The 17,031-nt window shown below is 45.3% G+C and overlaps 1 protein-coding gene across 1 annotated transcript in view; it reads left to right on the forward strand.

The window, feature by feature from the left end:
• DCPS (decapping enzyme, scavenger) overlaps window positions 1-17,031 on the forward strand; it is a 55,063-nt gene that overhangs the window by 18,774 nt on the left and 19,258 nt on the right. Inside the window, exon 3 of the mRNA XM_034754720.1 lies at window positions 15,302-15,447. Coding sequence (XP_034610611.1) covers window positions 15,302-15,447 — 146 coding nt within the window. The remainder of the gene's footprint in view (window positions 1-15,301; window positions 15,448-17,031) is intronic.

Genomic DNA, 17,031 nt, shown 5'->3' on the forward strand with positions numbered 1-17,031 from the left:
TTGCATAGTAGAACAGAGGGGGCAAAAGCGCTCAATTTGGCGTAGAAAACAAGGAAACAATGTACAGGTCTTCATTTTCCAAACTAGAAGGAAGAGCCCTGCTTGAGTCAGGATTATTGCTGCTGTTCGTATTACTGTAGCATCTAACCACCCCAGTCATGGACCTAGGCACTATACAGGCACAGAACAAAAAGATGGTCTCTGCCCCAAAGATGATCATCCTTCCTATCAATCTCTCTTGATTCTTATAACAGTGGCTGACATCATAGTATTTAAGCAACTATGTCCTGTCCTCTACTCTAGCCTTTGTTTCACCACTATCCATAGAGACTGAAGTGACACTTTTTTCTTTTTTGATGGACAAGGAAGGACTGAAAAGTGTGTTTAACATTTTTGTTTTTACCAGAAACTCCTGACTTGTTTTCCCTATTTTGCTAGAGGTCTCCTTGGAGAACCTGGAGAAGTGGATTGGGAGCTTTCTTAGTCATTCACTGTTGTGTTTTTTTATCACGCTCATCACAGTAGAATATAAGTGCCATCCAGTAGTGCATTGAGCAATGTGACTACGCGTCAGTCACATGTTTGTTTTGTCACCCTTTCCCCAGAGGGAGAAGTGTGTTTATGTAAGAGAAGGCAGGTCAAAATGCCTTGCATTTGAGGTGAAAAGTGGCGAGGTTTGTGATGATCCTTGCTTTTCCATGGTCTTGGACTGCCCTTGGAGAAGGTTCTGCCTCCCCCACAGACGAGCTTTACTCTTATTGTTGCGGGTTCCAGTTGTGCCAGAAGAGCAGAGTTGTTAACCATAGTCTTTGTCCCAGAGCTTTGGTTGTTTTTTTAGATACCTGGGGCCCAGGCCCTGGAGCGCTTTGAAAATAAGGACGAAGACCTTGAACTTGATTTGTAATTCTATGGGAAATCAGTGTAGAGAGCGGAGGATGGGTTTGATATGTCTGAGGGAGCCTGCGTTGCTGAAGAGATGCACTGAAACATTCCTAACTAGTTGGAGATTCTTAAGCGGTGAAGGCTTCATGATCAGGTACACGGCACTGCTGTAATCAAACTGAGAGGTGACAAAGGCCTGAATAACTGAGGACAGGTCTTCATCCACCAGGATAGGATGGAGTTTCCTGGCCAAGCAGAGGTGGTAGAAAGCATTACTCATGGTTGCTGCTATGTGAGAGCTCAGCATCAGCAAGGGATACAAGAGTACTGCTAGAATACAGACCGAATTGACCAATTGTGGGTATGTATCTTCAACCAACAGAGATTGCACTGTGGGTGCAAGCTCTTCACAGTACTTTCCTATGCCCATCACAGTCATCTCTGTCTTGCCTGGGTTCCGCTTCTGCCAGCTGTTCTTTGTTCGAGAGCTGATTCCATCCAATAATTAGGCCGTTTTGGGGGCAGTGGTGTGGAGGTCTGTGGTGAAGGATTAGTAAAGCTGTGTATTATCTGTATATTGCTGGCTCTTGAGTCCATGTAGACTGACCCGTTCATCTAGTGAGGTTGAAAAGAACTAGAGGGGAAATGACATCTCTTCTCCTGTGTTTCCAGCGTGTTTGAGTAAAACTGTGTTTACAAGACAAAAAAAAACCAAAAAACTGTGTGCTCTACACTCAGAATAAATCCATTCCTGTCTCAGTCGTGTTTCACTTCCTTGCTATTTGTGGGATCCTCATCCTGTTAGTTCTGCCATCATCCAGCGAGTTTTCTGGGTAAACTGGAGTTGGCAAGACTTGAATTTCTTATGCAAAAAAGAAGCAGAAAAAAACCCTTTCCAGGCCTCCTTTTTTTCAGCACAAAGAAGAAAATGGGATTGTGTCCTCTTTTTACTTTCTTCGCAGGCCACCTGTGTATCATTGTCCATCAGGAAAGAGACACCGATATGTAAAGTGGGAAATTCATTTGAAAATACTTTGGTTAAAGTTAGCTTTTGAGTCACCCGATGAACGCTATTTTGTTGGAGTCAGACCTTGTTCGAGACACTGGCTGTAGGGGGCAGTGGGGACTTGCTGTTGGAGAATGTTAACCAGTTTCCTACATCCATGAGTGGCTTAATAATCAGAAGAGAAATGGTTTTTAACTTCTAAAAATCAAAAGCAGTTTCCATGAGTGTTTTAAACCAATCATTGGTCTTGAGAGAAATCATTTAGCACTAAACCTTTGTGATCCATCTACATAGATCTGTGGAGACAAACATTAAATATTCTTTTAGTGTGCTTCGAAAACTGTGTCGAATTGATTTCCCTAAAACCAGTACTCTCTGTGTACTGCTGGTTTAAACAAGTTCCCTGCCACACATTAATGCCTGTTCAACAATTTTCTCTTTCTCATTCAATAGGCAACTTACTGTAAGTTGGAAAGTTTGAAATGCTGACAACACACAACCCATACTTCCCTAGCTAACTTTGCGGAATAATCAGAGAGCAGAGTTTGCTTTCACAGCAGAAGTAAGAGTTTCTCATGCCAAAGACTCCATGAGTAAAAGCCAGATCAATTAAGCTACGTATTTCTTAACTTTTTATTTGTGCTGGTCTGTTTGTTTAGTTGACATCTGGTTTCTTTTAAGTTACTATCCAGAGCCTGTCATTCATATTTTGTGGGACAGCATGAGTATTCCAACTGTGCTTAGTAAGCAGTGTTTCCAAGTGCCAACAAGAAATGGTCTGATCTAGTCAAGCCACTGAAAGATGTTGCATTTTCTGGAAAATCTACAGTGTTTACGTGAATGGCACCTGGAAGCACAGTTTGTAGTTCAAGGTCTTTCCTTATGAACCCTGTTTTGGAGGATGTTCTAGTTAGCTATGCATAGCTATACATTTTAATGATTAGCAAGTTCATGGTATCTGTCATTGTGTGTAGGAGAGTTGAGTGCTTCTGCAACACATGGAGGATGAAACTTACTACTGTAGTCTCCTGAGCTCCCTCACAGAAGTACACCAGTGATTCAAATTCTAGTGACCTCACTCTGCTGCTGAGCACATGGGGCAGAGAGGTTGCAGAGGAGAGTCTAGAAGCTAGGGAGAAAACGATTCAGTCATACAGGAAGTGATACTACTTCCTATAAATACCGGTGGTACCCTGTTTCAGGCTGCAGAAGCAGAAAATGCTTTCAAATGAGCTGCACCCCCATGGAAATCTCTTTACCTTCGAGGTGCTCTAGCACTTTCAAGTCTCTCTCCTTTTGTCAGTCAGCCCCTGTCCGGACCACACTACGTGCTGAAACGATTAGTAAAGTTTTCAGCAGCAATGCAGGATGGGGGAGGATAGAACCTGGAAACAAAGGAAGAATAAGGGAGAGAACAGATGAGGAAGAACAACCCAGAAAGGGGAGGTTGGACTCAGGAAAGATCTTACAAACCTATGCTCCTTGTTCCAGGGGTATTTCTAGATGTTGACAATACTCTTTCAAGTCCTTCATGGTTGGGGAACCAGCCACTTGAAAGATTTCTTCTCCCACCCCCAAATCCTTCCCAGGCATTACAGCAGTGGCTAAGTCATGGTAGTCACTAGGTGTGTGGACAACTGAGGAGCAGAGGCTGAGAGACTTTGGTGGAGTCTCCTTAGCTGTGCAGCTTGCTCCGTGTGACTGTCCATTAGAGTTAACGTGTTGGCCTTTTGAGAAGGCTAAATAGCAACCAAGCATTTGCCTGATAGGGTCTAAATTATGGAGGCATTTTTCTTTGGATAATTGTGGATTATCTAGTGGATAATTAGGGCAACATTTTCATTACAGGATATAAACTGGCCATCAGGAAGTTTAGACTTCAAATTAGAAGAAGGTTTCTAACCATCAGAGGAGAGAAGTTCTGGAATAGCCTTCCAAGGGGAGTAGTGAGGGCAAAAGACATAACTGGCTTCAAGACTAAGCTTGATAAGTTTATGGAGGGGATGGTATAATGGGATAGCCTAATTTTGGCAATTAATTGATCTTTGACTATTAGCGGTAAATATGCCCAATGATCTGTAATGGGATGTTAGATGGGGTGGGATCTGAGTTATTACAGAGAATTCTTTCCTGGGTGCTGGCTGGTGAGTCTTGCCCACATGCTCAGGGTTTAGCTGATCGCCATATTTGGGGTTGGGAAGGAATTTTCCTCCAGGGCAGATTGGCAGTGCCTCTGGGTTTTTTTTCCCTTCCTCTGCAGCATGGGGCACGGGTCACTTGCTGGAGGATTCTCTGCACCTTGAAGTCTTTAAACCACAAGTTGAGGACTTCAATAGCTCAGACATAGGTCAGGGGTTTGTTACAGGAGTGGGTGGGTGAGATTCTGTGGCCTGCGTTATGCAGGAGATCAGACTAGAAGATCATAATGGTCCCTTCTGACCTTAAAGTCTATGAAAGGGCTTGATGCAGAGTAGGTTAAAGCTGGATACTTAGCTGAGAGAACTATACAAATGTGTTCATAAGTCAGAGAGAACTGTCCTGAGCATAACAGAGATGGGGATTTTGTGTCATATATGGAGATATACCTCTCTCATAGAGCTGGAAGGTTATCGAGTCCAGCCCCCTGCCTTCACTAGCAGGACCAAGTACTGATTTTGCCCTAGATCCCTAAGTGGCCCCCTCAAGGATTGAGCTCACAACCCTGGGTTTAGCAGGCCAATGCTCAAACCACTGAGCTATCCAAGGAACATGTTGTTGACTGTGTCCATTACTGCTTTTTGCTGGTTATTGAAGTGAATACCTGAAGGTTAAATGAGAGCAAGTGTAGGACAGAAAAGAAGCAGAGAGATAAGGGTCCTGGAGAAGATTGCAGACTTGTCATTAAAATTTTCCATTGCTATTTCTGTGGCATCCTAGCTGGCAGGGTACTTTTCAGGAACAGTGTTAATTTACTTAAAAGAATAGGCAATATTGTCAATTAGGAGCCAAACAACCGCTGCTTCCATTTCTCTTTGTTAAGGGAAAACTTGCGGATTGTCACTTGATCCCATCCAAAGCAAAGTGTCAAGCCCTGCAGGCATCTTGCCCTAATTCAAACCCTGAATACATTTCAATTTGTTAGAGAGCTTACCTCATTAATACTGCTGTCTGTGTGCTTGGGTAGGATGCGAGAAGAGTGGACAAGGCTTCTCTGCTCCAGCTGGCTCAGTTGGGACTCTCCATAGTGCGCTCCTTTTAAATTTGCATTGGATTGAAATTTCTAGCACTTAGCTAGATATGAATTTCCAAAGTGTCTTGGAGAGAGTGTACGGGAGACTGCAGTATTGTGTGCGGGGGGGGGGGGGGGGGATAGGGGGGATGTTGCTAAAGAGCTAGAATACTAAACACATCTGAAACTGGAATGCTGCAATATCTGTGTTAGCTTTTTTTGGTCATAATGGGTCATTCTTCAGAAGGAGCTGCTAACTGTCTGAGTAGGGTCACTTACTACTTTAATTAAGCAAGGTAAAAAGCTAAGACAAAAAACTATCCTGACATGACACTCTGGGTTTGAGTTAAAGCCAGGCAAGATATGGACTTCCATCGAAGTGCAAGTTCTCCTTGTACTTTATATTCCACCTTCATTGTGTCTCAGCATCTTAGTGTAGCCAAGCCCTGTCCTATGTTGGACGTTGCAACAAACAGCTGGACATCTGGAGCTTTGCAGCATCTTGCATCCACGCATGACAGCTGTTCCAGGGGGGTTGCCATCATTGATTATACAGGTTTGTTGCAACCCCGGTCGTGAAGACATCAGCTCTGGTCCAGCTGAATCAGTGCATGCTACAGTGGCTTCTAGCCAGCGTAGATGGGACGCCTCAATCAGTGCAGTTGTATCAGTTGAACAAGATTTCATAAAAATAGATGCTTGCAGAGTCCCAGCATGCACTGGAATAAGCACAGCTACAAGGCACCCAGTGTGTGGATGCACCAGAATGATTCCATGGGACCTGATCACCCATTTCCAGGATGAGCTGCCCAGGTAGCCATTTTGTGCAATCAGAGTACCTGCAGTGGCTCTCCTGTATGGCTCCTGTTTGCTTCTCTCAGGGCTTGGCTACACTTGCGAGTTAGAGCGCATTAAAGCAGCCCTGGGCACCCTAGCTCACTACCCATCCACACTGGCAAGGCACGTAGAGCGCTCTGACTCCAGGGCAGGAGTGCTCCTGGTACTCCACCTCAGCGAGAAGATTAACGCTTGGGGCACGTTGGCTGAAACGCTCTGGCATCAGTGTGAGCCAGGTGTTGCATTGCTACGTTCTAATCAGCCTCCGGAAACGTCCCATAATCCCCTTAAGTCAAGTGGCCACTCTTGTCATTGTTTTGGAATCGCTTCAGGAATGCGGATATGCCCTTGAAAGCTCCATTTCTGACAGCGGGCTGCTTATCAGCTCCGAGACAAAGCAACCATTACTGTGGAATGCTGTGTGTGAGAGAGGGAGGAGGGGGGAGGGTCTGCTGCTGTCTGAACTTACAAGACAGCATGCTGATATGCTCTCAGCCCTCCCAAAACCCACTCTCTCTCCCACCACATACACACAACACATTCCCTGTCACACTGCCCCCTTTCCCCCCCCCACATTTGAAAAGCACGTTGCAGCCACATGCGTGCTGGGATAGCTACCACAATGCACTGCTCTCTGTGGCCGTTGCAAGAGCTGCTAATGTGGCCACGCCAGTGCGCTTGCAGTTGTCGGTGTGGACAGATTGCAGCGCTTTCCCCACTGCGCTCTACGAAGGCTGGTTTAACTCAAAGCGCTCTACATCTGCAAGTGTAGCCATGCCCTCAGGTTTTGTCTACACCAGAGGTTTTTAACTCCATTTAACTGTCATTTATGAGTTGTTCCAGGATAAATCACAAACCTTTGTGGAGTCTTCACACTAGCATGTATAAGCAAGTTAGTTAATTCAATTTAAAAAACCTCTAGTTCAGACAATCCCCCAGGCCCTGGTGAGAGCTCAGAACCACAGGATGAGCAGAGGCTAGAGTGACTCATTTAACTCATCAGCTCTTTTAGGTTTCAGTCATAAATGCCATTTCAGTATGGATCTAGTTTCTCAGGAACTGTATCGTTTTTAAAGGAAGAACCAGTGCAGCTGGTCACCAACGACTGGAAAGACTTAGCAGTTTAGTGGTTAGCATCGCCTCACTGATGTCTGTACAGAGGACCATGGCTGTGGCTAGGTAAAGCTGTTCAATGTGAATCAAGCTGATCTCTCGCATAGCAAATCTGAAGTGCCAGGCACCTAACTGAAGTCAGGGTCTGAACTTGGTCTGTATTAAAACAGCTTCTCTTGCTTTAGTCATGTACATTAATTAGTGGTCTCAGGATGTTCCGGGATAGATGAGACCTTTAGAAGTAAAATGATCATTAATGAACCACAGTCTGCCTTCCACTTTCTTTCATAACACTGCGCTACAGCCAAAATGCTTCTGAAATAAATGTAGTCAAACTTTACTTTCTGGGTCACTGAGAACGAAAATGATGCTTAAAATTGTTGATTGGCTCTAGTTTTCAAGATATGCTATTGGGTCAGTATATACGACCCTTGACTTGGGAATGACGGAGGATAAGTGACTTATAAAGGGAAGGGATCTCAATTTAAACCAGAAATGACTAAAATACATCTTTTAATGGATCTATGAATAAATCTATGACTGGGTTTTTTAGGCAAAACAATGAACGATGCAATCTGAAGCTGGTATTGCGTCATACATGGTATGAATTGCATCATGTTATTCCTAGAAGTCATGGATGATGCAATCATAACGAAGCTTACATCACTCTGCTGAACAAATTGCCCTATATCAGCTCTAGAAATCATACAGTGTCGTGCTCTCTTATTTGTCAATGTTTGATTTTCCAAAGGGACACATTTCTGTGTAGCCAAAGTGAGCAGAGATGCCTCATACTTGTGTGAACAGTGCAGATAACTTCTGCTATGTTTGTGGTGAAGTGACTTTTGCATCACAAAAGCGCAGTATAACCACTATGGTTAAGAAAGCCTATCACCTTTATTTTGGCTGCAAAACTGGAGATCAGGACAAGAGGTGGGCCCCACACATATGCTGCAACGCTTGTGCAACAAATCTTCGCCAGTGGTTGAACAGGAAAAGGAAATCTATGCCTTTTGCAGTGCCAATGATTTGGAGAGAGCCAACATATCATACCAGCAATTGTTACTTCTGCATGGTGCCTCCAGTTGGGAAAGGTGTGTCAAAGAAGAAAAAGTGGACTGTGCATTATCCAAACATTCCATCAGCTATACGCCCAGTACCCCACGGAGAAGGACTGCCGGTTCCTGATGCACCAGAATCATTCGCACTTGAGTCAGATGAGGAAGAGGATGAAACTTCTGGTCTAGAACCATCAATGTCACAGGACCCACATTTTCTCCCATCCTCCTCCTCTGAACCACACCTCATAACACAAGGTGAACTGAATGACCTTGTCAGGGATTTGGAACTACCCAAGAGTAAGGCAGAGCTGTTGGGCTCCAGACTACAGCAGTGGAATCTCCTGGCAGGTGATGTTAGGGTTTCCATGTTCCGTGACCGTCAAAAGGATCTTGTCCCATTCTTCTTCATGGAAGGTGATCTTGTAGCCTGCAACAACATCGATGGTGTGATGGCAGCCCTCAACATCGTTCACGATCCAGATGAGTGGAGACTGTTCACTGATTCATCGAAGACGAGTCTTAAAGCTGTTTTACTTCGAGATGATGCATTTGACCATGCACTGCGTGGCAAGGAAAAGACGGCATGGAAAGCCTTGAAGTTAGTGGCAATAAATTTTTCTCAGAAACAACAAGGCAGACAACTACAGGTTGTTGGTGGAAAACCTCCTCAAGGCATACAAAAGCCTTGGTTGCAACATGTCACTAAAGATACATTTTTTGCACTCTCATCTAGATTTTTTTCCACCGAACTGCAGAGCAGTGAGCGACAAACACGGCGAGCGATTTCAGCAGGACATTGCAACAATGGAGAAACGCTATCAGGGCAAATGGAGCCCATCAATGCTTGCAGACTAGTGCTGGACAGTGACAAGAGATGCTCCATTTAATGAATACAAGAGACAAGCCAAGAAGCACCGAGTAGACACTGAATAGGACTAAACTATGTACAGAATAGTTTTTTGCCTTTTGTTTCATAATAAATTTTATTTATATAACCTTTTTGCTGATTTTTAAAGTGTTACATAAACAGGATAGGTGAAATATTATCATGTAAAGCAACCCTAAACACATGAAAAGACCTAGGTTTACAATTTATGATTAAAACTCTACTATCTACACAATATACATAGACATAAAATGTAAAAACTTAAATATCTTAGAAACAGTAGCCAATCAGTTGTTTTAATTGTCATATTTGAATTCAGCACATCAAAATACATAATAAATAGCACATTTTATCTCTGAAGCAGACGACTTCTCAAAAATTGTAGACCAGTGTAATCTTTAATTCTCGACCACTGTTGTACCTTAAGGGTTTATTTTTCCTTTCCTCTGCGCCGGGTTCTAGAAATGTATAAAGTACATTAAGCTGCAATCTCCACTGAAAGCAACAACTCAGAAACTGTAGATTTAACGGTGCCTATTTCTTGTTGTCGAGTTTTTGATTAAATGTTGGGGAATGAGCCACAAATGGTGTGTAGCCCTCAGCACTGGAAAGCCCAGGCTTAAGGAGGAACTCGGCAAAAAATGCTGGAGCACTTACTTTCCAGACTACATGAGAAATAGTAGTCTCCAGGAACCAAGTCTGCCACGGCTTGAATCTGTACCCTTTTTTTGAAGGCAAGAAATTGAGATGCAGAAATCTCTCCTGGCAACTCTGAATTTTTCAGAATGTTTTTGTCTGCATTGCTGTGGTGCTGCTAATGTGTGTGTTTTATTTTAACCTGCCTCGTTTTGAGGGGGATTAGGCAAAGTCATGGTCTTGTCTTTTGCTCTTACCTCATCCAGAGAAGTGCAAAGACCCTGTCTCCCAGCTTGTGCAGCTCTGACCTAAAAAATGTTAAATCCTGGCTTTAAGGACAAATAGATATTTATGTTATCCAGGCCTTAGACATATATATATATTTACACAAAGCACAGTCACCATGTATACATTGAGCTTTCTAACTGAGGCTCTCCAAATGCTTCACGATGGATAAATCTCTTAGACTCCATGAGCATGGCAGCTATGGTATTTAACCCCATTTTACATATGGGGAAACAGAATCATTTTGTGTCCCGAAGCCTTACCCACCATTATGCGGTCAGTGGTTAGCAAAGCAATGTTAGAGCCGTAATTAAAACTCAGGGTCTCCCTAATCCCCGTTCTGTACCCGTGTCACTAAACCATATTGCCTTCCAGATGTATAAAATGCTCAGCGTACATCTTGAAGCCTGTGACGAACTGGGACTGTTCTTACTGTGGTCTGTGAGTGCGGACAGGGGAGTGTGGCTGGGATAGTCTGCATTGCGGGATGGGAGTCTGCCCGAAGACGAATACCTGAGCGTGTAACATGAGAACCCAGGAAGGGGTTGGAGGCCAGGTGACACCTTGGCCCGGGAAACTGAACAAAGGCTGTGGGAGGGGTCGCTGAAGGCAGAGTTTTGGAAGCTGGGTGGTGAGATAGCTAGGAGGCAGAGATGGCTCTGACCTCCCAAGGGGGGCTGGGATGCCTGGGACCCCCAGATGGACCTAACTGAGGGGGGCCCTGTTGTCTGTGCCTGCAAGACCTGTCTTGGACTGTATTCCTGTCATCCAAATAAACCTTCTGCTTTACTGGCTGGCTGAGAGTCATGGTGAATCGCAGGAAGCCGGGGATGCAGGGCCCTGAGTCCCCCAATACTCCGTGACAACTAGCCTAAATCTGAATTGACAGGTACTGTGCAGTATTTGTGGAGGTGATCCATGCTGAAAAAGTAAATGTGGGAGAGAGGACCCTTTAGGCTGGATAAAAGATTTTCATTTGAAATGTCCTTGATTGCTTGCTAGGCCCCCCCCCCCACCTCTTTCATTTAAAATGGATGGTTTTAAACCAGATGGTTGTTCAAGGTTTTGTTTTTCCATCTCCCACATTAAACTTTAGAGCTGCTTTCCATAACAATGCAAGTTTCACAGCAAGAGGATTGATCACACACTTAAAGTTACAGTAGGTTCTGTGCTGCACGCTGAATCCCCAACTAAAGAGCTTAAAAGCAGGGCTTTTAAAATTTCTTTGTTGTTGTAATGCTGTGGTTGGATTCATTGCTGAGGTCAGAGCTGTCAGGCTGCAGGGGTAGAAGGCTATATCCCCTATCCTGCCGTGGAAAGTACATGCCAAGAACTTTAATCTCAAAATTAAACAAATTGTTTTTCCATTGTTAGCTATAAACTCTTTCTAAACACTGTCCACATGTCAGCTGGATCTAGGAACAAGTAATTGAATCACTGAAGCTTCCTTTCTCTGAGCCTTCCCTTCAGTTGTATTGAGAGCTTTTCTGGTTTTCTTTGGACACCATCCCTCTCCATGACAAGTTGTCTCTTCACGATCACACAGGAGGTCTCATCCTCTGGGCCTGATTGCCCTCTATGCTTCCGTGCTTGGGAGGAAACCAGATTGGATGCATCTCTGGTCGGGAGCATGTAAACGGTGAGGCACTGGCTTTGCATCTTGCATTCATTCGCCTGGGGATCTGGCAGGAGACCCTCTGCCAGAGCTCTGCAGGGAGAGAATGAGCAAGGGAGCCGTACTCCATGACGCATCCCCTGTCTCTGGTACGGAGTATCCAAGTGCGTATCTGTACCAAAGCTAATGCTGGTAGTAGCAGCACTAACTTAGGCTCTGCCCTTGCATCTTCCTGGGAGTGTGGAGCTGGTTGGTCAACAGGAAGCCGACTGCTACGGAGGAGGGGATGGTCCAGGTGCTGTGTGTAGAGATCCACACCGAACTCAAAGCCATCTCTGACTTAAGACTGAGGCCCTAGGATGGGAGTGGCTTCAGAAGAGCCAAGTATGATTATTTGTATAGTGTAAGTTCATGTGGTGCTTTAAACAACTCAAATGACAGGCCGTCAGTCTAACTCGGATGTAACAGGGTGGTACAAAGTGGGAGTTCTGATGGCGAGCGGTCAGGAGATAATCAGATTGTCGTACATGCATCTCGTCAGCTCTTTCATCTGTATCGAATATAGGAAAGTTTGGAGCCAATGTTGGGAGCCATGGCCAAGGATGGGGGTTGGCCCTGGGAGTCTGGCCAAAAGCTGTGAGTCACAAGGGAGGGATCTGAAGGAGAGTGAGCTGCATAGTTCAGGGGATCAGGGAGATTGTTCCAGGCTTTGTAGGGGGTATGAGAAAATCAAATTAATTAAAAAAACAATGAGATAAAGCTCCGCAGAACAAATAACAATGAGCACCTGGGCTGCAATGAAAATAGGCAAGGATAAGGATATTGGAGAGAAATCCGTGTGCTTTAGAAAGGTATCCCCTTCTCCCTCTCCTGAGATCAGTTGCATAGAACCTCACCCTGTTGTCTAGCTCTGTTTCCAGTGGGGATTACAGACACAGCTTTCAGATTTAAAACAGCCTCAACCTTAAAGATTCAGCCAGGGGAATTCGCTTTGCTTCAGGAATGCTTCCAGTGCACCTTAGCAAGACAGCGTTTCCGGGGCCAGATAGTAACTAGCCAGAGACAGATACCAAAGATAGGGGAGGGGGAGGGGAAGCCCCCTGAGGCCCAGAGGCAGTGACCAAATTGGAAGCCCAGTGTTCTCTGCTCTCCTCTCTCCTGCCAAGATGTTATCCCTGGAAACTTGGCTAGCAGGTGACTGTTAAATCTGAAGGTTTCTTTTGTCCAGCCCCCTGCTCTGTCTAGCTGGTGTAAGAGGTAGAAGCACCACCACTCTGACTTGCTCTTCAGACACCCTCTTAGGAAGGGGGGTGGTTAACTCTTTAGTGTCTAGACTCTAGTTGCTCTGCTCCCTGCTCAGCCTGGATGAGATGGGGAGTGGACTGCTGAATTTCCAGAATTGTTTTGGCCTTGGGACCAACAATTCAAATGGGAGTTATGGACTGATAAGAGCAGATAGACCCATTCATGTGGTTTATTAAATAAAACAAAACATCCACAAGCCAGAGAACAAAAGACATGAAAAGTTATAGAAAGATTCTGACTCCAGGGACCCAGACTGCTTCAGACATCAGACAAAGATCTGCTCGGTGTGGGGTAGATATCCAGGTGCAAATGCAAGTCAGGCGTATCTAGTGCTGTTGGGTTCTACCCCTGTTTTCTTACGTGCTAGTGGTGGTTGCTTGGTGATAATGACACAGCTTGGTAATGTTATTTAAAGTAGCCATTGTAATCTTGGTGTAAGGTGTCCGAATGCCAGCTCTGGAGACTGAACCTTCTTTCTGTGGGACAGGAGGCAGCACAGGAAGTCAAGGCAAGGTTTTTAAAGATATATAGGCATCTAGTGGGATTTTCAAAAGCACCACAATGGGGAGCTAGGCGCTCAGTGCGATTTTTCAGCCCTTGTTGTGGGAGTTAGGCTCCTAGATGCTTTTGAAAATCCCACTAGGTGCCTATCTGTGTCTTGAGGCACTTAAATACCTTTAAAAATCTGGCCCAGGCTGCCTTTCATGCTGCTAATGTGTCTCGTCCGTGGTGGGGTGGGCCCACCTATAGGTTTGGCAAGTAGTTCGGTCTCTATGGCCCACCCAGGCCTTTGGCTCTCTGAGGAGGCTGCCATTGGAGAGGCCAGATGTGGTGACTTTGGGATGTGGACACTAAGACCCCCCACCCACCCGCCAAGCTCATTGCTCATAGGCCACTGGACAGACATGAGGGGAGAGACAATTTCAGGTGGCTGCTGATCTGGGCCCGATTCTAGCTGAAGAGCAGCTCTACAATCCGTTGAAGTTCCCCCTTGGATTCTGTACCCTGTGATGGGCACGCCTGAGCAGAGCCAGGCCAGCGTAGCTCTGAGTATGCACTCAAGCCAACCCTTACTAAAATTCACTGGGGTTTGGGCTTGAACTGTTCGTGCACCTGAAGGTGGGGGAAGCTCATTCAGAATTGCTCTGGCTTTCCCCAGCTCACTTCCCCAGTCGTCCGTGATCAGTTTGCGAAGGCGCTCAGGGCATTTGTACTTTTTATTGTGTAAATATGGAATAGTTTTTGAGTTACAGAAGTAGTGATAAATAAATCCGAGCTCAGGAGACCACAGCCTGGGTTTCTTTTCTCTGATTTAAAATCTGTTCAGTGACGTATAGTTTCACTACAATTTCCAGGCAGTTGTAAACCCTCAGCCTTGGGGAGAATGTGAAGGCATTGCCAAGTTTGAGCAAGGACTATTGATTGGCAAGTGGGCAGCATAGGGCAAAAAGACCTCTCATTAAGCTAGAGAGGGAGCCGCAGGCACTGCTCCTACAGCCAGTGTCTTAGGCTAAAAAGTTTGGGATCCACTGGTGTAGCATCAATATTTCTGATTCTGTAGTGCTGTAGCCCAGTGTCGAAACAGATCACGAGTTCCCCTCCAATTCCATTCAAGTGTAGCCTGCAGGTGCTGGCTCTGGAAGGGCCAGGTTCACAAAAGGGAAGGGTAATTTACATCTGCCTTCCCTCTGGGAGGAGAGGGAGTTCCAGGCATTTATTCCACATCCCTTCCCATGTGGTTGAGGGTGGGCAGCTTTAGTGGGTCAGTGGTGTGTAAGATTTTATAGGTGCCCTGCTGTTTGAAGCTGGTACAGTGATGTGCAGAATGGGGCCATGCTGCAACTGTTCAGGTCACGCCTCCTTTCGTTGTGCCCTAATGAAGTGGAGATAGTGACTACTCTCTGTTGCTGCACACTTCCCTCCCAGGTGGCCTTTGCACCTCCAGAGCTCCCTAGGTGGATTTTCACCAGCAAAAACCTGAGCTCAATCTGTCCAAAAGGAAAAATGAAGGATTCTAGACTGACCGCCACTTCCGGATACACTACTGTTTTCTGTGCAGCGCTGTTGTCTTAATTTTATTCATCTGATTGGTGACCATTTGAGAGCTGCTCCCTTGGAAGTGGTTGCCTAAATCCAGGCTGCTGCTGCTTTTGCAATTGTGTGTAAAAATACTTTCACCTGCGTGTTCCCTTCCAGCCTTCACTGGAAATATGGACTCTCTGTTTTATCAACTGATTATCTTCAGCATCCGGGTTCTGTGAACCTTTCTTGATGCAAATGAGCAGAATGAGCTCGAGGGCATAGTGCTCCTGTGTTTGTTTATGCAAATCTCCCACTACCTTGGAAGTAATTTCTTACATCTATTACCATGATGTTGATTAAAAATAAGAAACAATTTGTCAGTGACAGGATGTAATTTAGTTTTAGTCTCTCCGGATTGTAACGTTGTAAACATATTTATTTCCAGAGATAAAAACCACAGTGGTGTACCCAGCCACCGAGAAACACCTTCAGAAATATCTGCGCCAAGATGTGTATCTCATCCGCGAGACTGGGGAGGATTACAAGAACATTACGCTGCCCTTTATACAATCCCAGAGCTTCAGCATCCAGGTACGGTAGGTTCTTGCCTCTGTGGCCCAGTATTATCTGGGGCATCCAGCTGTTTTCCTAAGACTGTCTGTGAGGGTGAGCCTTTTGGGCAGTGGCATAATCCCCTAATTTCTAGTTTGTGTGGCACTGACTGCTGAGTGTGAATAAATAAGACCAGATTCCAGTCTGGATGGGATTGGTGTAGATTTGGAGTAACTCCGAAATTAAGGAGGGGGAAAAGGTTGATACACCCAAGACCTTGCAGTACTGGTTGGCTGCTTGTCACTTTGTCAGACATCATATGTTCAGCCCAGATTTGGTTGCCCTTGACTTCTAATCCAGAGAATTTTTCCCTCGCTTGGTAGTTACCTTGAATTTGAAATTTCTGTATTCTCTCTCTCTCTCTCTCTCAATAACTTCTGATGTCTCTTTCTCACCATCTTGCTAGCTGTGCATATGGGAGCACATATCGTTGATGATGTTTAAAATTGCAAAGTGTGAGACAAACTTAATGATGTTACAGCAGATGTCCCATCGTGCTCTTCAGATAAACAAACCAGAAATAAAAAGTTGTCTTCGAGCCAAATATCTACATGAAAACTTGAGTTTGTGGGAGTCTTAGGAGCAGAAGCAGCACTCTGGCAATCTGCTGCCTTTGTCAGGTTGCGCTGATATGCACGGGCGAGCTCTTGAAAATATCAGATCATGAGCTCCTCTACTCGCAGGATCCGATCCTGGCAGGCTCAGCTCAAGGGTAGATAAATTGTGATCTCTCCTCCCTTCTGGCCACCTTCCCCATTTTCCCTCTTACTACTCCCTCCTCCTTCACCTCCCATCATTGATACAAAAGTTTCTCATCTGTTCTCCAACTTCTTCACCCGCCTCATTGATCCCATCCCATCTCCTGATCTCTCTAAACTCCACTCTCACCCCCAACCTCCACTTTAACCTCCCACTCCCCTCTGGTTCTTTCCCTTCACAGTGCACATATACACATTTTTCTCCCATCTTTCAAAAAACCGAACCACACCCTTAGCCTCTCTTGCCTCTTCAGCTATTTCCATCTCCCTTCTACTGTTCATCTCCAAGCTCATTGAACACGCTGTCTGTAATTCCCTGTCTGGAATTCCTCTCCTCCGATTCCAATCTAGGCCCTCTGCAATCCAGCTCTTTCCCTCTTCACCCCTCTAATCAAACTTGCTAATGCCATCTTCCGGGCCAAAGCTCAGAGCCAATATTCTGTCCTCCTCCTCCTTGACTTATCAGCTGTTTATGATACCATTGACATGCTTTTCTTCTTGATATTTTGTTCTCCTTTGGCTTTCTTGACTCTGTCCTCTCCCAGTTCTCCTCCTTCTCTACTCCCCCCTTCAGTGTGTCCTTTACAGGATCCTCCTCATCCCCCTCCAGCTTTCAGGTTCGGGGGAGGTTTCACAGGGCTCTGTCCTTGGTCTCTTCTCTTCTGCCTCTGCACCTGATCTCTGGGTAATCTCATCCGCAAACTTCAATTCAACTATTGTCTCTGTCGATGACTCTCACATCTGCTTCTCTGTGCTGGGTTTCTCTCCCTGTGTCTAAACTCAAACCTTGCCCTGTATCTCTGAC

The sequence above is a fragment of the Trachemys scripta genome, chromosome 21, assembly GCF_013100865.1.
Source record: "Trachemys scripta elegans isolate TJP31775 chromosome 21, CAS_Tse_1.0, whole genome shotgun sequence".
NCBI lineage: Eukaryota > Metazoa > Chordata > Testudines > Emydidae > Trachemys > Trachemys scripta.